The sequence below is a fragment of the Moschus berezovskii genome, chromosome 12 (assembly GCF_049115385.1).
Source record: "Moschus berezovskii isolate FMDL1 chromosome 12, NW_MosBer_1.0, whole genome shotgun sequence".
Taxonomy (NCBI): domain Eukaryota; kingdom Metazoa; phylum Chordata; class Mammalia; order Artiodactyla; family Moschidae; genus Moschus; species Moschus berezovskii.
The window spans coordinates 28,616,986-28,641,770 of NC_142471.1; the positions used below are offsets into that span (position 1 = coordinate 28,616,986).

Below are 24,785 nucleotides of genomic sequence, written 5' to 3' on the forward strand. Positions count from 1 at the left end.
GTCAGCAAAGTGATATCTATGCTTTTGAATACGCTGTCTAGGTTTGTCATTTCTTTGCCCTTTCTTCCAAGGAGCAAGCATCTTTTAATTTCATGTCTATAGTCACTGTCCACAGTGATTTTGGAGCCCAAGAAAATAAAGTTTCTCATTATTTCTATTGTTTCCCCATCTATTTGCCGTGAAATGATGGGACTGAATACCATGATCTTAGTTTTTGGTGGTTTTTTTTTTTGGAATGCTGAGTTTTAAGTCAGCTTTTTCACTCCTCTTTCACCTTCATTAAGAAGCTCTTTAGTTCCTCTTCACCTTCTGCCATTAAAGTAGTATCACCTGCATATCTGAGGTTGTTATTTCTTCCAGCAGTCTTGATTCCAGCTGGTGATCCATCCAGGCTGGCATTTCACATGATGTAGTCTGCATATAAGTTAAATAAGCAGGGTGACAGTATATAGCCTTGACATACTCCTTTCCCAGTTTTGAATCAGTCCATTGTTCCATGTCCAGTTCTAACTGTTGCTTCTTGTTCTACATACAGGTTTCTCAGGAGACAGGTAAGGTGGTCTGGTATTCCCATCTCTTTAAGAATTTTCCACAGTTTGTTGTGATCCAGACAATCAAAGGCTTTAGCCTTTTTCTGGAACTTTCTTGCTTTTTCTATGAGCCAATGGATGTTGGCAATTTGATACCTGGTTCCTCTGCCTTTTCTGAATCCAGCTTGTATATCTGGAAGTTCTCAGTTCACATACTGCTACAGCCTCGCTTGAAAGATTTTGAGCATAATCTTCCTAGCATGTGAAATAAGTACAGTTGTATGGTAATTTGAACATTCTTTGGCATTGCATTTCTTTGGGATTACAATGAAATCTGATCTTTTCCAGTCCTGTGGCCACTACTGAGCTTTCCACATTTGCTGACATATTGAGTACAGCACTTTCACAGCATCATCTTTTAGGATTTGAAATAGCTCAGCTGGAATTCCACCACCTCTGCTAGCATTGTTCATAGTAATGCTCCTAAGGCCCACTTGACTTCATACTCTAGGATGTCTGGCTCTAGGTGAGTGATCACACCATCATGGTTATCCGGGTCATTAAGACCTTTTTTATACAGTTTTTTTAAATAGCTCAACTGGAATTCCATCACCTCCACTAGCTTTGCTCATAGTGATGCTTCCTAAGGCCCACTTGACTTCACCTTCTAGGATGTCTGGCGCTAGGTGAGTGATCACACCATTGTGATTATCTGGATTGTGAAGATCTTTTTTGTACAGTTCTTCTGTGTATTTTTACCACCTCTTCTTTATATCTTCTGCTTCTGTTAAATCCATACCATTTCTGTCCTTTATTGAGCCCATCTTTGCATGAAATGTTCCCTTGGTATCTTTAATTTTCTTGAAGAGATGTCTAGTCTTTCCCATTCTATTGTTTTCCTCTATTTCTTTGCATTGATCACTGAAGAAGGCTTTCTTATCTCTCCTTGCTATTCTTTGGAACTCTGCATTCAAATGGGTATATCTTTCCTTTTCTCCTTTGCTTTTCTCTTCTCTTCTTTTCACAGGTATTTGTAAGGCCTCCTCAGACAGCCATTTTGCTTTATTGCATTTCTTTTTCTTGGGTATGGTTTTGATCCCTGTCTCCTGTACAATGTTATGAACCTGCATCCATAGTTCATCAGGCACTCTCTATCAGATCTAGTCCCTTAAATCTATTTCTCACTTCCACTGTATAATCATAAGGGGTTTGATTTTGGTCATACCTGAATGGTCTAGTGGTTTTTCCCACTTTCTTCAATTTAAGTCTGAATTTGGCAATAAGGAGTTCATGATCTGAGCCACAGTCAGCTCCCGGTCTTGTTTTTGCTGACTGTATAGAGCTTCTCCATCTTTGGCTGCAAAGAATATAATCAGTCTGATTTTGGTGTTGACCATCTGGTTATGTCCATGTGTAGAGTCTTCTCTTGTGTTGTTGGAAGAGGGTGTTTGCTATGACCAGTGCGTTCTCTTGGCAAAACTCTATTAGCCTTTGCCCTGCTTCATTCTGTGCTCCACGGCCAAACTTTCCTGTTACTCCAGGTGTTTCTTGACTTCCTACTTTTGCATTCCAGTCCCCTATAATGAAAAGGACATCTTTTTTGGGTGTTAGTTCTAAAAGGTCTTATAGGTCTTCATAGAACCATTCAACTTCAGCTTCTTCAGCATTACTGGTTGGGGCATAGACTTGGATTACCATGATATTGAATGGTTTGTCTTAGAAATGAATAGAGATCATTCTGTCGTTCGTGAGACTGCATCCAAGTACTGCATTTCGGACTCTTGTTGACCATGATGGCTACTCCATTTCTTCTGGGGATTCCTGCCCACAGTAGTAGATATAATGGTCATCTAGTTAAATTCACCCATTCCAGTCCATTTTAGTTTGCCGATTCCTAGAATGTCAATGTTCACTCTTGCCATCTGCTGTTTGACCGCTTCCAATTTGCCTTGATTCATGGACCTAACATTCCAGGTTCCTATGCAATATTGCTCTTTACAGCATCGGACTTTGCTTCTATCACCAGTCACATCCAACTCTGGGTGTTGTTTTTGCTTTGGCTCTATCCCTTCATTCTTTCTCGAGTTATTTCTCCACTGAGCTCCAGTAGCGTATTGGACACCTACTGACCTGGGGAATTCATCTTTCAGTGTCCTATCTTTTTGCCTTTTCTTACTGTTCATGGGATTCTCAAGGCAAGAGTACTGAAGTGGTTTGCCATTCCCTTCTCCAGTGGACTGCATTCTGCCAGACCTCTCCACCGTGACCCATCCATCAGTCTTGGGTGACCCCACACGGCATGGCTTAGTTTCACTGAGTTAGACAGGGCTGTGGTTCGTGTGATCAGATTGGCTAGTTGTCTGTGGTTTCAGTCTGTCTGTCCTCTGATGACCTCTCTCAGCGCCTACCATCTTACTTGGGTTTCTCTTACCTTTACGTGAGAATGGAATTCCAGTTGAGCTATTTTAAATCCTAAAAGATGATGCTGTGAAAGTGCTGCCCTCAATATGTCAGCAAGTTTGGAAAACTCAGCAGTGGCCACAGGACTGGAAAAGGTCAGTTTTCATTCCAATCCCAAAGAAAAGCAATGCTAAAGAATGCTCAAACTACCGCAAATTGCACTCATCTCACACACTAGTAAAGTAATGCTCAAAATTCTCCAAGCCAGCCTTCAGCAATACGTGAACTGTGAACTTCCAGATGTTCAAGCTGGTTTTAGAAAAGGCAAAGGAACCAGAGATCAAATTGCCAACATCCTCTAGATCATCAAAAAAGCAAGAAAGTTCCAGAAAAACATATATTTCTGCTTTATTGACTATGCCAAAGCCTTTCACTGTGTAGATCACAATAAACTATGGAAAATTCTGAAAGAGATGGGAATACCAGACCACCTGACCTGCCTCTTGAGAAACCTGTATGCAGGTCAGGAAGCAACCATTAGAACTGGACATGGAACAACAGACTGGTTCCAAATAGGAAAAGGAGTACGTCAAGGCTGTATATTGTCACCCTGCTTATTTGACTTATATGCAGAATACATCATGTGAGATGCTGGGTTTGAAGAAACACAAGCTGGAATCAAGATTGCCGGGAGAAATATCAATAACCTCAGATATGCAGATGACACCACCCTTATGGCAGAAAGTGAGGAAGAACTAAAGAGCCTTTTGGTGAAAGTGAAAGAGAGTGAAAAAGTTGGCTTAAAGCTCAACATTCAGAAAACTAAGATCATCCCATCAGTTCAGTTCAGTCGCTCAGTCGTGTCCGACTCTCCGCGACCCCGTGAATCACAGCACGCCAGGCTTCCCTGTCCAACACCAACTCCCGGAGTTCACTCAAACTCATGTCCATCGAGTCGGTGATGCCATCCAGCCATCTCATTCTCTGTCGTCCCCTTCTCCTCCCGCCCCCAACCTTTCCCAGCATCAGAGTCTTTTCCAGTGAGTCAGCTCGTCACATGAGGTGGCCAAAGTATTGGAGTTTCAGCTTCAACATCAGTCCTTCCAATGAACACCCAGGATTGATCTCCTTTAGAATGGACTGGTTGGATCTCCTTGCAGTACAAGGGACTCTCAAGATTCTTCTCCGGCACCACAATTCAAAAGCATCAGTTCTTCGGCGATCAGCCTTCTTCACAGTCCAACTCTCTCATCCATACGTGACCACGGGAAAAACCACAGCCTTGACTAGATGGACCTTGGTTGGCAAAGTAATGTCTCTGCTTTTTAATATACTATCTAGGTTGGTCCTAACTTTCCTTCCAAGGAGTAAGCATATTTTAATTTCATGGCTGCAAGTCAGCATCTGCAGTGATTTTGGAGCCCCCAAAAATAAAGTCTGACACTGTCTCCACTGTTTTTCCATCTATTTCCCATGAAGTGATGGGACCAGATGCCATGATCTTTGTTTTCTGAATGTTGAGCTTCAAGCCAAACTTTTCACTCTCCTCTTTCACTTTCATCAAGAGGCTTTTGAGTTCCTCTTCACTTTCTGCCATAAGGGTGGTGTCATCTGCATATCTGAGGTTATTGATATTTCTCCCGGCAATCTTGATTCCAGCTTGTGCTTCTTTCAGCCCAGCGTTCCTCATAATGTACTCTGCATATAAGTCAAATAAGCAGGGTGACAATATACAGCCTTGACATACTCCTTTTCCTATTTGGAACCAGTCTGTTGTTCCATGTCCAGTTCTGACTGTTGCTTCCTGACCTGCATACAGGTTTCTCAAGAGGCAGGTCAGGTGGTCTGGTATTCCCATCTCTTTCAGAATTTTCCACAGTTTATTTTGATCCATACAGTCAAAGGTTTTGGCATAGTCAATGAAGCAGAAATAGATGTTTTTCTGGAACTCTTGCTTTCTCCATGATCCAGCGGATGTTGGCAATTTGATCTCTGGTGCCTCTACCTTTTCTAAAACCTGCTTGAACATCTCACTTCATGGCAAATAGATGGGGAAACAGTGGCTGACTTTATTTTGGAGGGGCTCCAAAATCACTGCAGATGGTGACCTCAGCCATGAAATTAAAAGACATTCCTTGGAAGGAAAATTATGACCAACCTAGACAGCATATTAAAAAGCAGAGACATTACTTTGCCAACAAAGGTCCGTCTAGTCAAGGCTATGGTTTTTCCAGTGGTCATGTATGGATGTGAGAGTTGGACTATAAGGAATGCTGAGCGCAGAATAATTGATGCTTTTGAACTGTGGTGTTGGAGAAGACTCTTGAGAGTCCCTTGGACTGCAAGGAGATCCAACCAATCCATCCTAAAGGAGATCAGTTCTGGATGTTCATTGAAAGGACTGATGATGAAGCTGAAGCTCCAATACTTTGGCCACCTGATGCGAAGAGCTGACTCACTTGAAAAGATTCTGATGCTGGGAAAGATTGAGGGCAGGAGGAGAATGAGACAACAGAGGATTAGATGGTTGGATGGCATCACCGGCTCAATGGACATGAATTTGGGTAAACTCCGGGAGTTGGTGATGGACAGGGAGGCCTGGTGTGCTGCGGTTCATGGGGTTGCAAAGAGTCAGGCACAACTAAGTGACTGAACTGAATTGATACAGTTTTTTGTGTATTCTTGCCATTTCTTCTTAATCTCTTCTGCTTCTGTTAGGTCCTTGCCATTTCTGTCCTTTATTGTGCCCATCTTTGCATGAAGTGTTCCCTTGGTATCTCCAGTTTTCTTGAAGAGATCTCTAGTCTTTCCTATTCTGTTGTTTTCCTCTATTTCTCTTCATTATTCACTTAAGAAGGCTTTCTTTCTCCTTGATATACCCTGGAATCTGCATTCAGCTGGGTGTATCTTCCCCTTTCTCCTTTGCCTTTCACTTCTCTTCTTTTCTCAACTATTTGTAAGGCCTCCTCACACAACCACTTTGCCTTCTTGCATTTCTTGTTCTTGGGGATGGATTTGGTTACCACCCCCTGTCAGTGTCATGAACCTCCATCCATAGTTTTTCAGGCACTCTGTCTACCAGATCTAATCCCTTGAATCTATTTGTCACCTCCACGGTATAATCATAAGGAATTTGATTTAGATCATACCTAAATGGCCTCGAGGTTTTCCCTATTTTTTTCAAGTTGAACCTGAATTTTGCAATAAGGAGCTGATGATCTGAGTCACAGTCAGCTCCGGGTCTTTTTTTTTTTTTTCTAACTCTGTAGAGCTTCTCCATCTTTGGCTGCACAGAATATAATCAGTCTGATTTTGGTATTGACCATCTGGTGATGTCCATGTGTAGAGTCATCTCTTGTGTTGTTGGAAGAGGGTTTTTGCTATAACCAGTGCATTCTCTTGGCAAAACTCTGTTAACCTTTGCTCTGCTTCGTTTTTTACTCTAAGGCCAAACTTGCCTGTTACTCCAGGTATGTCTTGACTTCCTACCTTTGCATTCCAGTCCCCTATGATGAAAAGGGCATCTTTTTTTGGTGTTAGTTCTAGAAGGTCTTGTAGGTCTTCACAGAAGAGTTCAACTTCAGCTTCTTTGGTATTGGTGGTTGGACTTAGATTACTGTGATGTGAATGGTTTGCTTTGGAAACAAACTGAGATCATTCTGTTGTTTTTGAGATTGCACCCAGGTACTGCATTTCAGACTCTTGTTGACTCTGAGGGCTACTCCGTTTCTTCTAAAGGATTCTTGCCCATGGTAGCAGATGTAATGTCAGATAGGGCTTGGGTATACAAACCAGGAGTTCAGGAGAGAAGTCTGCTGTTGAGAGGTATTTGGGAGTAGTCACCCCAGAGATACATGAAGACATGAGATAAGAGGAGTGCATTGAGACGGCTGACAGAGAATAGAGCCTGGGATGAATTTTCAACTAAGAGACTGTAAAAGCAAGTCTACGTCTATAGGGCCAGACTTGGAGCCCCTGCTGTCCAGAGCTTGTGATGGGTCACTCTGTTCTGATGTGTCACTCTGTCGTGTCCCAAGAAGTCCTTTCTCTGGCCAAGCACTGTGCCTTCCTGCTTTGCAACCAGCAGAGCCTGGGCCTTTCTCTGCTACTGTCAAACACAGAGGTGGTGTCACTTAACTGGAGTCCTGCTCCTGTTCAGGAGGCTGCCAGAGCCTGCTTGACAGGTGGGTGTTGGGTGGGCAGCTGCGCCCCCTCCCAGGCAGGGGCCCTCTCTGCACCCGCCTCTAGGGTACAGGGCTCACACATATGTCCAGCAAACTGTTCCCTGGCACCGGTCTTTGCAGTCCTGTGCAGAACCTGCTGGGTTAAATGTACACGTGATCAGGGTGAGCCCAGGAACTTGGGGCCTCATGGAGGCAGGCCAAGAGTAGACATTCAGAGCCCAAAGATAACTTGGGCAGGGGGTGGTCACTGAACACAGCCCCGACTCCAGAGGAGATGCGCAGAGGCTGGGTGGGGTGGGGAGGCTGACAGTGCCCTGCTGAAGCAGCTGGCTCAGGTCATGACATCCCCTCCCCTTCTCTCTCCTCACCTCTGGGTTCACTGACACCATGTTGGTAAATCGGGGGGTGGGGTGCTATTTTCCGCAGAGAGCTGGTTTAGCAACACTGCATGTGAAGGGATGTTCTCCAGCCCACCCAGCTTCAAGGTCACCTTCCCACTACTGCAGTCTGAGTGTGGAGGGGGCTTCTGCTGGGGGGAGACTGGAGGCTGCCTGAGCTCTTCGAGCCCCACTAAGCTGCAAGGAGACATGTCAAAGAGCACTTGGGAAACAGGCCATATCACTTGTGCCCCTGCCACCAGCCCCAGCCTTCTCAGAACCTACATTTACCCCTTGTGGTAGGTCCACTCCTGGGACCCCTTTCATACATCTTCGTCTTCTGTGTAAGGGTGGGACACTGACTTGCTCAGACACACAGCCTCAGGGTGCGGGAAGGACAGAGGTCCACGCTCCCCAACACTTTGCTCTGCCTTCTCCTACACGTCCTACCTCCTAACTCTCTACCCCCAGCTCCCACTTCTCTAATTCACCAAAACAGCCCGTCTGAGGCCCCAGCTTCTTCACAGGGATGCCTGGGCTCCCTTTCAGGGTTCCCCTAATGGTATAAAGAGCTGCTGTGAGTCCAGCACACACAGGGTGAACTGGGCCTTGTCCAGCACCAGCACCACCCTGCAATGGCATGTCCTTATTAGCCCATTTTTCAGATGAAAACATGAAGTCGAGATTTAATCGTATGTCCAAGGGCACACAGGAGTGAGTCAGCATGCGTACCTGGATATGACTGTTGGAAAGCCTCTGATTTTAAACCTCTGTCTCCAGAAGCAGTGGAGTGGTGGGGAGTTCAGGCCCCCGGGCAAGCTCTGAGGAGGGCAACTTGCAGTGTGGGGGGCCTTTGACCTCCCCACTGCCTCACTGAGCTGACCTTGTGTGGCTCTAGCTTGGGCCCAGCCCCTGAGCTTCAGAACTTCTTCCCTTTCTTCCAGGGGTGGCTGTCTTTGGAAAGAAGGCAGCTGGCCTTCTGCTTGCACATGGCCAGGGGCTGAGACAGGGCTGGGAAACCCCTACAAAGGGAATCCCCAGTCCTCTGGAGACCTTGGACTATCAGGCTCAGGAAATCCTGCTTCAGGCAGCTTCTGCACCCCCAAGCAGGGTGTAGCCCATAGGGCCACTGGAAGCGGAAGGGCTGGTGGGAACTCCCAGCTGCAGGCGGGCCTCGGACGGGCTGTTTTGGTGAATTAGGGCAGTGGGAGCTGGGGGCAGAGAGCTGTGAGGTAGGACGTGTAGAAGCAGGCAGAGCAAAGTGTTGGGGAGCTTGGGCCTCTGTCCTTCCCGCACCCTGAGGCTGTGTGTCTGAGCCAGTCAGTGCCCCACCCTGAGCCTCTGCCCCTAAATGTCAAAAGGGAAAGCAAAGGAAGTAACTTGCTCCGCATCCGCATTTCCTCGGGGAGTGCGTGGAGAGGACCCCTCTTCCTCGCGGTCTCTGCTGCTCCCCCCTTGTTCATCTTCTCTCACTGTCAGCCCCCTGAGTGCGCCCGTCCGGCTGGGACCCCACTCACTCCCCTGGCATTCCCCCGACCCTGCTCTTCTCCTCCACTCCCTCCCTGATATTACTCCTCCCACCCCAGCCAGCTCTGAGTGCTCAGCCCCATGTGCAGTGAGTCCAGCTGCTGTTGTTAACTTGCAGTGGGAGCTTGAACCAGTCATCAGCCTTCTTTCCCATTGCATTTTCCAAAGGACACCGGATGGTGTCTGAGGTCTCTTCCCGTTCAGAGCCTGAGAATCTGAGGTTCTTACTCTAGGCATTCCCAGACATCTGGCCCCTCAGCCAGGCCAAGACAAGGACTGAGGCCACAGGACCAGCTGAGGGTCCTCAGAAACCTCAGAGAAAGGAAGTCAGGGCCAACCAGGGGCTGAGGGGTGGCCGCAGGCCTGGGAGAACCCTGGCTGTGCTCCACCTGGCTCAGTACCGGGGCTGAATGGAGGGCAGCTGGGGGCTTCCCTGTCCTCAGTCCCTCCCGCTCCATCCTCCCCAGCGCCTCACCACTGGCAGGGTGCTCCTCTATGGTAAGCTTTGCCCTACCCCAATATCCTGTTTTGCAAGATGAACTATCTGGAAAGAATAGCATATTATGAAGTTTCCGATATCTTCATTCATTGATTTCTGATCAAGGGTGGACAGAAAGCGGATGCCTGTGTAGAAAGGGAGCCCCCACTTTTTCAACATAACCATCATACCCCAGGTGGTCAGGGCTGTCAGGGCCTGAGTGGCCCCCTGTCCGCTTGTACCCCTAGCAGTTATCTGCTCCCCTCCTCCTCCATGTCCCAGCCTTTGGCAGGTCCCGAAGTTGGGGGCGCTGGAGGCCCCTTGCCTTGACTGTAAGGCTCACTGGAGGAAGCGGAAAGAGGCCTGGGATCCCCACCACTCCCGGCCATTCTCTGCTGACTCCAGCCTCTCCTGGGCGACACCCAGGGGAGTTTCTGATCTCTCCCGTGGAGGGGGTGCTGCGGGTCCGGAAGGATGTGGAGCTGGACCGGGAGGCCATTGCTTTCTACAACCTGACCATCTGTGCCCGAGACAGAGGGGTGCCCCCGCTCAGCTCCACGGTGAGTCTGGGGGCCCTGTTCCACTGGCTTCACCTCCCCACCCCCTGAATTCTCCAGAGACTCCTCTAAACACTGCCACCTTCAGGCCCAGGGCGGCCTCAGGCTGCCCGAGAGCCAGTCCAGGCCCTCAGGGCCCCTAACAGAGCTGCGAGTCCCCATGGCGGCTGGGCCTGGCAGCTGCGGCCACTCAACACTCCCGGGGAAGACTTTCCTGGCAGCCAGGCCTCTGCACCTGTCACTCTGCTGTTCGCATCCTGCCTCGTTCTCGTTACCTTTTCCGTCTCCCTCTGATCCTCACTCTCATCCTCGTGCCCCTTTGTTATCATTTTCCTTTCTTCCTCTCTCTTCCCCGTGACCAGATGCACCTCTCCTTCAGGCGCCACCCCTGCTGTCTTGCTCCCTCTGCCCCCGCGCCCCGTCTCCTGGGCCACCGTGCGCGCCGTCCCTTCCTCCCGCTCCTCTCCCCCATGCCCCCTCCCCTGGCCGTCCTCCTTCACCTCCTCCCCCCTTGACCTGCCTCAGATGCTGGTGGGCATCCGGGTGCTGGACATTAACGACAACGACCCTGTGCTGCTCAACCTGCCCATGAACGCCACCATCAGTGAGAACAGCCCCGTCTCCAGCTTCGTCGCTCGAATCCTGGCCAGCGACGCTGACAGCGGCTGCAACGCCCTCCTCAGCTTCAACATCACTGCAGGCAACCGAGAGCGGGCCTTCTCCATCAATGCCACGGTAGGGCCAAGTCTGACCCCAGGGAAGCCCCCGGGATGTTTTCGAAAAGAGAGGACCCTGCCCTAGGGGCTTTTCTACTCTACTGTCTGGGTCTCTGCTGGTTCCACTTCCTCCTCAAGTCTCTGCCCTCCAGTGGCATTCGGGGGTCTCTGGAAAGCTCGGAATCTTGGATTCCTAAGGGAGCCACTTCTGGGACCCTGTCACCCCAAGGCTTGTCATGTGCAGGGATGGGCCCAGAGCTTTGGTGCTCCTTGGTTTGCATCAAGGTGCACCAAGAAGTCCTCACGTAGCCTGTTGGAGTGTTTCTAGCTGCTGACCCCATGGAATCCTCAGAAGGACCATCCCTTTCAGGCAGGGGGGCACTCTTGTCCTAGCAGGACCCTGCTAACCCACTGTGGTCATCCAGAACATATCTTTAGTGATTTAGGGAAGTCATCCAGTCACTCCTGCAGGCAGAGCAGTTGGGCCTCGGTGAGCCAGAGCCCAAAGTGGGGAAAAGTCACCCCTCAACTCACCAGTCTCTACATCCCAGACAGGGATCGTCACAGTGAACCGGCCCCTGGACCGCGAGCGGATCCCAGAATACAGGCTGACCATCTCCGTGAAGGACAACCCAGAGAACCCACGCATAGCCAGGAGGGTGAGACTGCAGGGGGTGGGGTGGGGAGGGGCGCAGCTCTGCTGGATTTATGCAGGTGGCATGGCCTGGGCTTAGATGCACTGCATTTACAGTAAGCAAGTGCTCAGTTCAAATCCCATTTCCACCTGTCAGTGGGCGTGTGGCTTTGGCAAGTCAGTTTTCCTTAGCCTCTACTTTCTCTTCTGCAAAGAGAAGGATACACATCAAAGTCATAGAGAGGCCTCGAAGGAGCCAATATCTGTAAAGTCCTTGGCACAGTGCCTGGCACATGGCAAACACTCAGTAAACACCAGCTATCATCTTTTTTCCTCAAACCACTGATACTTGGGCACACAGGACTGGGGGTAGGGGGAGGGTGTGGGCAGGGCAGGGGGATACATGTACTCACAGCATGTACTCTGGGATTCCAAAAGGGTTACATTTTCCGGGTGGCTTTTCCCTCAAAGGGCTTCCCTGGTGGCTCAGACAGTAAAGAATCTGCCTGCAGTGTGGGAGACATGGGTTCAGTTCCTGAGTTGAGAGACCTGGGTTTGATCCCTGAGCCTGGAGAAGGGAACAGCTACCTACTCCAGTATTCTGGCCTGAAAAACTCCATGGACAGAGGAGCCTGGCAGGCTACAGTTCATGGGGTCGCAAAGAGTCGGACATGACTAAGCAACTTTCGCTTCACTTTCCCTCAAAAGCCAAAACGTTGTCTCTCTTTACTAGGAGGAGATGGATATTGCAAAGCAAACAGTGCATTCAGGGGTAGGGTCAGCCCTCTTCCCTGTCCATGAGGTCTGGGTCCTGGACAGGAGTCCTAGGATCTGGCTCATCTCAGCTCTGCTTCTGACTAGTTGATGGCTCAGCCCTTTCTGGGCCTTGGTTTTCGTGTCTGTACAGGCTGAGGAGCCTTAAGGCTGGAGGTCCTTGCCGACCACCAACATTCTCATCCTGTGTGCCTTCCCTTCCTTCCTTCCTTTTGTCACTCCTACCTTTTCCTCCTGCTGTCACACCCTCCCCCACAGACACCTGCCCTCTTAGGAGGGCCTGGGGCATCCCGGAAAGGAACAGCATGGAGTGATGGGAAGGAAGCTTGGAGGCTGCTGGGCCCATCCTGCTGCTAACTTGCCATACAGCTTTGAGTAGTCACCACCCTCTCTGGTTCCCCCAGGTCTGCAGTGAAGAAGCTTCCAGGGTACTGGGAGGTTCCGAGAGATAAGGATTATACCTGTGGTTTTTGAAAGGTGTGGAGTGCAGTACCGGATGAGAGTTTGGATAAACTCTGACCAGGGCATGAGGCCAGCCAGGAGGATTTGGAAACTAAGGTTCATCTTCCTGGCCAAAGTCCTTCCTTATCATGAGATGGAACATGACTCAATACTATTTACATCCGTTCTCCTGTGAACTTCACACAACCCTGTGAAAAGGAGTTAAGATCCCCATTCGTCAGACTGGAAAACTGAGTCCCAGATAAGGGAAAGATTTGCCCAAGGCCACCCTGTAAGCTGCTAGGATAGCTGGGGCTTGAACCCGGGTCTCTGGACCCACGGTGTGGGCTTTTTAATCATCTACCTCTCTTCCTTGACCTTCCTCCCACCCCACTTCCCAGTCCCCCTCCCCCTGGAGCGCTTTGCCAGAATCAGAACAAGGCCTACAGCCTGTCCTCCCGTTGTGCCTCCCACAGGATTTTGACTTGCTGCTTATCTTTCTTGCGGATGAGAATGACAACCACCCCCTCTTTACTGAGAGCACCTACCTGGCAGAGGTGATGGAGAACTCTCCTGCTGGTAGGTGCTGGGCCCACCTGGGAACCCCTGCTGCTACCAGAAACCCCCTGAGCTCAGATGCCGAGGACTTCCTTGTGCCTGCTCAGGGCCCAGCTGAGGCCTGGCTGAACACACAGCTGGCAAGTGCAGATGGTGTGGTGGGGAGAAGGGAGTATAGCTCTGAAGGGCTGGAGGACCAGGGCTGCCAGGCACCTAGAGGCCACCAAGGAGGCCACAGGTCTGGTTGGAGGCAGTCCTTGGTCCCCAAGACTGAGAAGAGCCCCAGTTCCCCTCCTCAAGGGGCATTTAGCCATAAGGACTACCCAGGAGGGGAGCAAGCCCACTCTTCGTGCTCCCCCAACTCCAGGAGCATAGGGCATCCTGGAGGCTTCTGAAAGCTCAGGGAGCATCTGAAATCAGACGGGGCGCCAGGCCCCTCACAGATCAGTGTGGCTCTTCCCCCACACACGTGCACTGAGTCTCCTCTTCACTGTCTCCCCAGGACGTCCTCTCACTCCTCCTCCAGCCTCCCCAGCCCCCAGAGCTCGGAGTCTGAAGTTGGGAAGAGATGACCTGGGATACTCCCTGTCTCTGACTGGGTGTCTCCCCTGTAGGAATATGAATCTTAAACCTGCCTGTGTATATGCTCACACGTGTGCCAGTGCACGTCCATGTGAGGCATATGTGCAGCTTACCCGTGTGCAGAGATACATATGGGTGCCTGCACGAGGCACTTCTCTGCAAATATAACCACCTGCAGAGGCAGAATGCACAGCCGGGGCCTCCCAGGCCTGCGAGGCTTACAGAGTGAGTGCTTGTGGCTGTGTAAACAGGGAATCCAGTGCACACGTGTGGGTTCCTAGCCTTGAATGGTCAGGCAGCTGTTGGAGCATTGTGTACACACATGCGTGGGCAGACTGGGCTGGGGGTGCATACCTAGACAGGGCCCCCACACGGGGAGGGGACGTCAGGGAGCCCCCAGACCCTCCCGCGGTGGCCAGCCTCAAAAGCTGCTGGGAAGGCCGGCGTGCTCCGGGCAGGCCAGAGGGGCTTGCTCACCGCTGTTGTGTTTTCTCCCCAGCAGGGCTTTGAGGCCGCTCCCCAAGCATCTGCGTCAGTCTGCCAAGGCTGCCGCAGCCCGGCCCAGGGCCCCCCAACCTGTCCGCCTCACCTCCCCTCCTCTCATCCATTGTCAGCCATGGCTCACCGGGACGGGGTGGGGGAGGGGTGGGCGGGGGCTCCAGTTGGCCCTGCAGTGACCCCTCTCCCCCGGCCCAGGGACCTCCCTGACGGTGCTCAACGGGCCCATCCTGGCCCTGGATGCAGACCTGGATGTCTACGCTGTGGTGACCTACCAGCTGCTGGGCGCCCAGAGCGGGCTCTTTGATATTGACAACAGCACCGGTGAGGCCTCTGCACACGCCCCCAGCTCCCCCAGCCCAGCTCCAAGTCTTTCTCCCACCGGTCTCCACCACTCAATCCCAGGTCTCCTTTCTCAGTGCTGGGTCCAGGCTCTCCAGAGGGACCCCGTTCCTCATAGCCCCCATCTGACAGCTGGATTAGGCCACCCAGGGGCCAGCAAGGAGGAACCAGGAAGAGGCTTGGGGTCAACAGAAGTGACCTGCTGACGCATAAACTCTCAGCCTCAGTAGAGAGCCCCCAAAACCCACTCCCTCTTCTTTCCTCCCCCACCTGGAGGATGGGGCCCCTAGTCTTCCAGAAGAAGCAAACCATCCTCAAATCAGACTCAAAACTCCTGTTGCGTCATTCTGGGCCTGGCCCATTTGGTGACAGGAGACATGGAGGGATGTACTAGCACCTCTCTCAGCAGAGCTGCTCAACCCTCCAGCCTGAGGCGCTCATCTCGGGCAGAGCTCTGGAGAGTTGCCAAGGACGCCTGGGGAGGGGACCTCGCTGAACATTGGTCGTTGAACTTTGGAGGAAGAAAGTCACTGTGCTGCTTTCTCTGCCCCTCTTTCCTCTCTGTCCCCATCATGCCTTACCTTTCTCTCCCCCCCGGGATGGTTCTTGCCCGGTCTCCCCCCCACATCCCTTATCCTTTGTATCTCCCTGGCCGGTGGTGCTGGGAACCAGGTGTGGTGACTGTGAGGTCAGGTATCGTCATCGACCGGGAGGCCTTCTCACCCCCCGTCCTGGAGCTGCTGCTGCTGGCCGAGGACATCGGGCTGCTCAATGGCACCGCCGGCCTGCTTGTCACCATCCTGGACGACAATGACAACTGGCCCACCTTTCACCCTGCCGCTGTCACCGTCCACCTGCTGGAGAACTGCCCACCGGGTAGGCAGGGGTCAGCCCCCAGCCGGGAGCTGGTCGTGTGTGGGGGTTGGAGCCTCACAGTTTAGAGGCAGAAGTCGCCTCCGGTGGGGAGAAGGATGGGCAGCAGGGTGGGCAGAGAGGGAGTCAGGAGACCCAAGTCCCCCACTTCCTTTCTCAGACCTACAGTGTCTTGTGTGCAAAACAAGATTATTAAGATATGTTCCCTCCATGTTCCTGTGATTGTTTCAAAGTTAAAATAAGGTTAACATGATTTCCATCAAAATCAAATATGATTTGGGAGATAAGTTTGATTCTAAATAACATTTTGAAAAATAAGTGTAATAAAGCTAGATTTCTCTTACCAAGTTTTACAACATATTACCAGTATTTAAAACCACATGATATGAACACAAGACTCTGAGACAAAATAGCCCAGCAACAGTGACGGGTAAATTAAGAAATGCAACATTATGTCATAAAGGAAACGATGAAACCAATAGTGAAAACTGTTTAATGTGCAAAACATTTGTTCATATTTACTGTAGATTCTCATCCCATATCAGACACCAGAAAGAAACCCAGACATCCTAAAGAAAATATAAAAGAGTATAAAACATTGAAAAATAAAAGAAGACACTTCAGGTGAATATTTATCTGCTTTAAAGATAAGGTTCTAAGCATTTAAGAAACAGAAGAAGATAAAAAAGGGGAAAATATTAAGTTCTGGTACATATGAACCATTTCAACTTCTTTCCATCATATAACCAGTATCAAAAGGTGAACTAAAAACTGAGGGAAAAAAAAGATATTTATCACAAGTTATTATCACATATAATTTGCATAAATTGACCAAAAACGGGCAAAGGACAAAAACTGACACTTTGCAGAAGAGAAGATACAACTAATCATTGAATTTTTAAAAAATTGTTCAGTCTCAAATAATCAAAATAAATAGGACAAAATCAAAATAAATAAGCAAAATAAAATAGGACACCGTTCTCCTAGAAAACTGCAGATAAAAAAGTGAATAAAAGATGGATGTTTATTTGCAAAATAGAATTAGACTCACAGACTTTGAAAACAAATTTATGGTTACCAAAAGAAGCTGGGGGTGGAGGGATAAATTAGGAGTTTTGGATTAACAGATACACACTGCTATGTATAAAACAGATAAACAAGGACCTCCTATATAGCACTGGGAACTATATTTAATATTCCTGCAATAACCTATAATATAAAAGACTATATTATATATATATATATATATAGCTGAATCACTTTGCTGTACATCTGAAACTAGCACAACATTGTAAATCAACTATACTTCAGTTAAAAATAAATAAATTTAAAAATAAATATATAACAAAATAACAAAGATAGGTAGGGAAGAGGCCCTTGTGACCAGCAAGGAAAGTATCTCAGTGTGATGTTTTTATATAAAAGATAACTGTTCAGCTGCTCCCCATTCCCACCCCCACAGGATTCTCAGTCCTTCAGATCACAGCCACAGATGAGGACAGTGGCCTCAATGGGGAGCTGAGCTACCGAATAGAAGCGGGGGCTCAGGACCGCTTCATCATCCACCCGGTCACCGGCATCATCCGCGTCGGCAATGCCACCATCGACAGGGAGGAGCAGGAATCGTATAGGCTGACAGTAGTGGCCACCGACCGGGGCACCGTCCCTCTCTCGGGCACAGCCATCGTCACTGTCCTTATCGATGACATCAATGACTCCCGCCCCGAGTTCCTCAACCCCATCCAGACAGTGAGCGTGCTGGAGTCAGCTGAGCCGGGCACTGTCATTGCCAACGTCACCGCCATTGACCGTGACCTCAATCCCAAGCTAGAGTACCACATCATCGGCATCGTGGCCAAGGACGACACTGACCGCCTGGTGCCTGACCAGGAGGACGCCTTTGCCGTGAATATCAACACAGGTACAAAGGCCTGCTCCCCTCCAGCCCTCCTCCTGACTCCCTGCCCAGTCTCCTGGCTCTCTGCTTACCCTCCTCCTTGCTGTTCTCTCTCTCCGCTCCTCCCTACCCATCAGCTGCTCCTTCCTCCTCTCTTCTCCCTCCTACTGACACCACATCCTTCCCTCTCTTTGCCATCTCTCCCCTGGCTCTTTCCCTCTCTCCCTTCTCTTCTTCCTTCTCCCTTGACCAGCTCCCTAATTATCTTACTCTACCAGTATTGTGTGAGTGTGCCCATCTCATCACCCTCGTGATAGCATTAAATATTATAGGAAAATCGCATTTTTTAATATGCATTTCTTTAATAACTGAGTGGCTGAACACTTTCTTCATATGTATCCAGGCCATTTAACTTCTTCCTAAGTTTCACACACACACACATATATGTAGGTACACACACATATATATTTCTGTTATATGTGCATGTATGTATACCCTTAATGATTTTCTTACACTATCACAAAACAAAAGGGAACTGTGGCTTATCTTTCACAATTTATGCAGCTTATAACTTTGATTTTAATTTTATTATATTTCTAAAAGTTCAGCATTTTTGCCTCTGAGGGGAGTTAAGGAGGGGACATGGGACTAACTTACAGGTATACTTCTTGGATGGCCCAGAGAAGTGACAGAAAAACTAACATGGCTATGACAAAATGCTAAAAATCATTGTTATTCAGAGAAATGCATAGTAAAACAGCAATGAGATATTGGTTTTCCAAATATGATCAGCAGACATTAGGATACTGGACAGTATTGAGTATTGGTGACAATGTGGGAACATCATACACTACTATAGGAATTTTGACTACTTTCATATCTAGACAGCAATCCAGCAATACCCAATGGCCCAGCAGTTCTGCTCCTAGATATATGTCGTGAGGAAGTTCTCAGATGGATAATGAGACTATTTGAGGATTTTCTCTGCAGTGTTATTGGTGACTGGAGCTTGGAGGCAACCAAGGCATCCATCCCTGGGCTATTGGAGAGTAAAGTGTGGTGGGTATCCCACATCATGGGATACCAGGCAGCTTAGAAGCAATAGATTAGGCTCACACAGAGAAACATGAGATGGGGGGACCTTAAAATCAAGTACTTACTAAAAATGATAAGAAACAGAATGCATATATATATACATATACTCAAATCCCATTGCATAAATATAAAATACATACACAAAAAAATACATGATTTTCAGGAACACTTTCAACAAATATACTTTAATACATTGCCCAAAGGGAGGAGAGAAGGGGAGAGGAGGGTGAGAACAGCAGGGAAAAGAAACATACATTAAACAAGAGTGATGCCAGTGACCATCATGTGCAAACAACTAAAGAGTATGATTAACTCGATATGCCTCTGAGGCCCAAAGGGAAAAAGAAGACAGGAAAACCATGAGCCACGAGTAGGAATTAGATAACTTAGTCCTGAGTCAGGTTAGCAAAATTCCCACTGCAGTGGTTTCTCAGGACCATGGAGAGCTGCCCCATGCCCCTGCCCAACTTTATGCACACTGTTGCCTCTACCATTTTTTCCTGTTCTCTCTCCAACTGACTCTTCTGTCTGTTTTTCTTTCCAGTGTCTTCTCTGCCCCTCTTTCTCATGCTTTCATCCTCCCTTGCTCACCTCTCTCCTTCTTGCTAGAGCCTCAGCCCGCTGGGTGCTCCTCTCCTACTAGGCCCCCCCTTGCTCCCCTAGCTTCCTGCCCCTCTGCCTCTTCCCACCCACCCCATCCCTCCCAAATCTCCAGCCCTGGTCAGCTCTGAGCCCTTCAGTCCCCCATGCCCTACTCTGCTCCATCCCCTCTGCACCCTGAACTAACTGATGTTAACCCTCTTCTCTCTTCCTCATGGCTGGCAGGCCCACAGGTTTGAGCTCTGTTTCTCTGTCACTTCCCACCTCATCTCTTCTCTGCTTCACCCCATCGCCTTCCTCCATACCCACCGCACCCCCACCACCCTTCCCATCCCGTGGGACCTGGGCCAAGGCCGTGGCCCAGCCTTTGCAGACTGAATGCAGCCACCCTCTCCCCATCCTCGCTCCCCAGCCTCGGGGACGGGGAGCGAGAGTAGGAAGAGGAGGAGGAGGAGGAGGCAGCGGCCCAGGGTAAGTGACTGCCCCACCATGGGGGACCCGAGGAGGACAGGAGTTCAGCAGGGGGAGTCTGCCAAGGGGGAAGGGAGTCACAGACACCCCAGTGCCCGAGAGGGAGCTGGGAGAGAGAGGAGGTTTCACCCTAGGATGAGGCCAATGGGAGGAAGAGCCACCAGGCCCTCACACTGGCAGGAAGAAGAGAGGTCCCAACAGAGCCAGGCCTGAGACTGGCAAAACTCAGTCTGTCCAGTTCAAGCCCAAACTTCTGGAGGGCTCCTCTGTGAATCAGGAGCAGGCTAGGGCTTGGGGGCAGCGTCTGGGAGGGAAGGAAACAGCTCTTTGTCGTACAGCTCCTTTCTCAGGTGACCATGCCATGCCCCCCGACCCCGTTACCATGACAAGGGGGTGGGCCTTACTGTCCAACTCTGCCACTGCTGTCCCTTCCAGGGACCCCCATCAGGGATTTTCAATGCATTGACCTTCCTTTATGCTTGATCTCCCTAGAATACAAGTGTTTTTTAAGTTATAAAATACGTATAAAATTTACCATCGTAACCATTTTTAACCGTAAGTTCAATGGCTCAATATATTCATGTCGTTGTGGAATACAAGGTGCTTTTTTACTTTGGCCATGCAGTGTGGCTTATGGGCTCTTATTTCCCAAACCAGGGATCAAACCCAGGCCCTCAGCAGTGAACGCATGGCGTCCTAACCACTGGACCACCAGGAAATTCCAACAAGCATGTTTTTAAACAAGCAATTACATAGCACTTTCTATGTGCCAAGCCCTGTTCTAAGCCCTTTACAAATATATTAAACTCATTTAACTGTTATAATCTTCCAAATAGCTCTCTGCAGTAGGTACTGTAATTGTCCTCTTCTCACAAATGAGGACACAGGGGTGCAGAGAGGTTAGATAACTGCCGGACTGGTGAGCGGTGAGTGAGGGGCAAAGTGGCGTGCCCCAGCTTGCCGGTGGCTGTGGTCTCATCCAGCCAGAGGAGACCGGCAAGTTCCAGGTCCACTGGGGCCCACTGCCCCTGGTGGGGGTTGGGAGGTTTGGCCAGGAGCACCCCTGGGAGGCCCAGATTTTAGGGGGTTCCCCTGGGGCTGAGCCTGACTTGGTCTGGTCTACAGGGTCTGTAATGGTGAAATCCCCTCTGAACCGGGAGCTGGTTGCCACCTATGAGGTCACTCTCTCTGTGATTGACAATGCCAGCGACCTACCAGAGCGCTCCGTCAGTGTGCCAAATGGTGAGGCCTCTCCCACATTATCCCATAGAGAGGCAGGCCTGGTCCTGGGAGGGAGCAGCAGGACCGGCTACAGGGGCTGCCAGTAGTCAGGCTGCATGAGGAGGGATGGGGGCCGGGGAAGGTGGCAGCTACAGCGAGGCTGGGGGTGGCCCTGTGTCCCCGCTGTTAGGCAGAGCTCAGCAGTGGGGGACCCAGAAGCCCAGAGCTGTGTGTGATCTTGAATTCTAAGCTTCAGAGTGGAAAGGAGGCATGGTAGACGCTGGAAGGGGACTGAGAAAAGGATGGGTTGATGGAGACTTAGGTTGGAATCCCATTGTCAGAACTGGTAACCAGGGTATAGCTGGGATGTGAGACAGGAACTTCAGATCTGCTCAGAAGCCACACGGTCAGGCCAGAGGCAGCAAAGAGCAAGGCAGGTTGACTTGAAGCCACAGACACCGCAGTGGAGAAGAAAAGGGCATGCAGGCTGCCTTCTGTGCCTGGGCACAGGCTGTCCTGCCTGCGGCATGAGCCAGGAGGGGCTGCTAGAGGCACTGAATCTTGCCAAGCAGGGAGCGTGGAGGGGGATTTATGGATGGAGTGGCCTCTGCCATGAGGCGGAGACAGCTGGGGTGGGGGAGATACTGGCTGCGGCTTGGCAGATACTGGCTGCTTATCTTTATAGGCCAGAAGCCCTAGTTTTCAGGAAGGGTGGACCTAGTCATCTGCCACTTGTCCCAGGCTCAGAGAGCAAAGGGCCCAGGCTGGTTATACAGAGGGAACAACTCAGAGGGAAACAAAAGGTCGAATCATGGAAAAGGGTCTTACAGATCATCCGAGTTCTTCTGCTGGGACAAGTTAGGAAACAGCAACAGTGATGGCCAGGGCCTCCACCAAGGTTACCAGTCAGTTGGCAAAACCCAAGCCCCTTTCCCTATGGAAGAGTGAGCGACCTGACCAGAGTCGGGGGCACAGACCACCACCCGAGGCTAGGGCCAAGCTTCAGGAAGCCCCGGGAGGTCTGTAAGATGCTGCCATCCTCTCCGGGCTTGGCTGAGACTTAGGAAGGCCTGACCCAGCCACACCGGGGCCCTCTCATGCCACGCTCACCTGCTGCCTCCACTCCAGCCAAGCTGACGGTCAGCATCCTGGACGTCAATGACAACGCACCCCAGTTCAAGCCCTTCGGGATCACCTACTACACAGAGCGGATCCTGGAGGGGGCCACCCCAGGCACCACGCTCATCGCTGTGGCAGCTGTGGATCCCGACAAGGGTCTCAATGGGCTGATCACCTATACCCTGCTGAACCTGATGCCCCCGGGCTATGTCCAGCTGGAAGACTCCTCAGCAGGTAGGTGGGAAGGTCTGCCAGAGGAAGGCTGGGGAATATCTGTCTGTGCCTGCTTAGCCTCCCAGAGGGGCCAGGATCACTTCTCACCCTCCAGTTGAGGTCCCACCATGACCCCTCAGCGGGCGGGGCCGGGGCCGATATGGCCAACATTCTAGTCACTCCCACATGCCTGACCTAGAAGCATGGATGGGCTGCCTCACTCTCGCTTTCTGCTGGAAACCTGGACTAGTCCCTCTCTCTGCCACTCAAGCTCCACAGTTAGTATCACTCAGGGAACAAGTAGGCCAAGAGAGGAGTGTCCCAGAGGAGGTCCTCGACTTGTTTTTGTACATCCCCCAACTTTTTTTTAACTATTCCCTCTTTTTCTTTTTTTGACTGCACTGGGTCTTGGCTGGTGTACCAAGACCCATATCCCCTACATTAGGCAGGAATCGAATCCATATCCCCTGCATAGGCAGGCGATTTCTTAATCAATGGACCATCAGGGAAGTCCCTCTCTGCCTTATGAAAAGCTTTCTCACCCTTCCAGTGAGGAGAAGAGCTAGACACCAGTTATTCTCAGCCGTCTGGCCAGCTGCTGGGCAGTGATGCCTAGCCACCCTTCTATCTCAATGGACCGTGCTCATCCCTCAGAGCCCCAGATCCTTCTCTTCACACTTCAGAGAGCGTCCACGAGTGAGGGATGGCCAGAATGGCAGTGAGAGTCTCTGTGTCTTAGGGAAGGTCATTGCCAACCAGACAGTGGACTATGAGGAAGTGCACTGGCTCAACTTCACCGTGAGGGCCTCAGACAATGGGTCCCCACCCCGGGCAGCTGAGATCCCTGTCTACTTGGAGATTGTGGACATCAATGACAACAACCCCATCTTTGACCAGCTGTCCTACCAGGTGGGTGGCCAGGCCAGCACACTGGGTCTGGGGCCCGTGCCCGTTCCTTGGGACCTTTGGGCATCTTCCACTCCCACCCTGCTGGCCTTCAAGTCCCGTGGGAATGGCCATCATGAGTAGCTGGATGCTCTGGGTTGTCCGCGTCAGTGAGTTTCTTGGGCAAGGGCAGAGACTCTAGATTGACCACGGCCCATGCTTTCTCTCTGCCCACTGGGCTCCAGGAAGCCGTCTTTGAGGATGTTCCTGTGGGCACAGTCATCACGACAGTCACTGCTACTGATGCCGACTCAGGCAACTTCGCCCTCATTGAGTACAGCCTTGTGGATGGTGAGGGAAAGTTTGCCATCAGCCCTGCCACAGTAAGTGGGCAATGGAGGGCCTGGGTTTGGGGAATGGGGAGTGGGAAGGGCCCAGGGTCATAGGCTGAGAAGCCACCAAAAGTATTACAGTCACCCCTCTGTTTCTGGGTCCTGCCACCTGGACATCTGTAGCCTCAGAGGTCTTCCAGTCAAGTTGGCAAGCACTGTTCTCAGAGTCCCAAACATCCTTAGACTGCGGCCTTTCTGTCCCAGCAGACCTGGAAGGAAGTGGGTAGTCTTTTGGAAGTTGCCCCTTGTGGGACAGAATCTGAGATTTGTCTCCACCAGACTAGAAGTCTTGATTCAAGTCCATGAGACTGCTTTTTGAAACTGCCCAAGAGAAGCATAGGAAGCTCTGTAAACAGTGGGCACAGTAGCTGAGCACCTACTGTATACATGGCCCTATTCTCAGTGCTGGGAGAGGGAAGAAGTGCCTACCACACAGCCCTCACGTTCCCATGAGTCTCAGACTTGTGGGAATGCAGAAGCTCAAGATTTTGAATGTCGGCAAATTGGTTCAAATGTGCTGTTTCAGTACAAGGAGGGAGGAACAGATCCCTGTGGCCTGGGGTTCGCTGGCCAGGCAGAGCCTTCCCCACTTATGAGGCTGAAGCTGGACTTTCCCTCCCGCTGCCTGCCCACATCCCCCTGCACTCTGCCCTTTCAGCCGGGTTTCTCTCCTTCCTCTTGGTGTGAACAATAAGACATGGTCCCAGCCTGGCACTGTAACTGTGAATAACTGTGGAGCATTACTAGGTACCTGGTCAGGTAGTGAGCTCCTGCCTGGGCTGTTCATCCCGTCTCCAGGTAGACTCTGGAGTAGAAGGCAAGAAGAGCCACTAGAACAGGAGCTCCACGGGGCCGGGGCTGTTGTCTCTCCAGTGCTGTGTCTCCAGAGCCCAGGACAGTGTCAGCACTCAGCAGGTGCTCAGTAAATACCTGCCGGACTGAGGAAGGACCTGACTGCATCCTCCCCCTCCTAGGGTGACATCTACGTGCTGTCCTCTCTGGACCGGGAGAAGAAGGACCACTATATCCTGACTGCCTTGGCCAAAGACAACCCTGGGGATGTGGCCAGCAACCGTCGAGAAAATTCAGTGCAGGTGAGGGACCTTGGTGTGGACACTAAGGACTGTGGTTGTGGAGGCAGCAGGCAAAGCCTTGACAGGATGGGTGCTGCGGGGCAGAAACAGGGCCACCTTGACCCCCGAGAGCTGTGGTGGCAGGAGGGAGAAGCAAGAGCTTAGCTGGGGTTCACAATGGCTGTAGCTTAGGGAGACAGGGGCTCTGCAGGAGAAACTTCTTGTGTCAGAGCCCTACTCAGGCAACTAAACATACATGTACGTAAGAGTTAGATGCTCAGTCATTTCCAACTCTGTGATCCCATGGACTGTAGTTGGCCAGGCGCCTCTGTCCATGGGATTCTCCAG

At 50.6% G+C, this 24,785-nt stretch overlaps 1 protein-coding gene across 1 annotated transcript in view; it reads left to right on the plus strand.

The window, feature by feature from the left end:
• CDH23 (cadherin related 23) overlaps nucleotides 1-24,785 on the plus strand; it is a 442,755-nt gene that overhangs the window by 406,268 nt on the left and 11,702 nt on the right. The window contains exons 40-51 of the mRNA XM_088841955.1: nucleotides 9,923-10,056; nucleotides 10,579-10,788; nucleotides 11,321-11,428; nucleotides 13,095-13,197; nucleotides 14,455-14,580; nucleotides 15,271-15,474; nucleotides 16,934-17,392; nucleotides 20,660-20,776; nucleotides 21,884-22,108; nucleotides 22,827-22,996; nucleotides 23,218-23,355; nucleotides 24,339-24,458. Of these exons, the coding sequence (XP_088698081.1) occupies nucleotides 9,923-10,056; nucleotides 10,579-10,788; nucleotides 11,321-11,428; nucleotides 13,095-13,197; nucleotides 14,455-14,580; nucleotides 15,271-15,474; nucleotides 16,934-17,392; nucleotides 20,660-20,776; nucleotides 21,884-22,108; nucleotides 22,827-22,996; nucleotides 23,218-23,355; nucleotides 24,339-24,458 (2,114 nt within the window). The remainder of the gene's footprint in view (nucleotides 1-9,922; nucleotides 10,057-10,578; nucleotides 10,789-11,320; nucleotides 11,429-13,094; nucleotides 13,198-14,454; nucleotides 14,581-15,270; nucleotides 15,475-16,933; nucleotides 17,393-20,659; nucleotides 20,777-21,883; nucleotides 22,109-22,826; nucleotides 22,997-23,217; nucleotides 23,356-24,338; nucleotides 24,459-24,785) is intronic.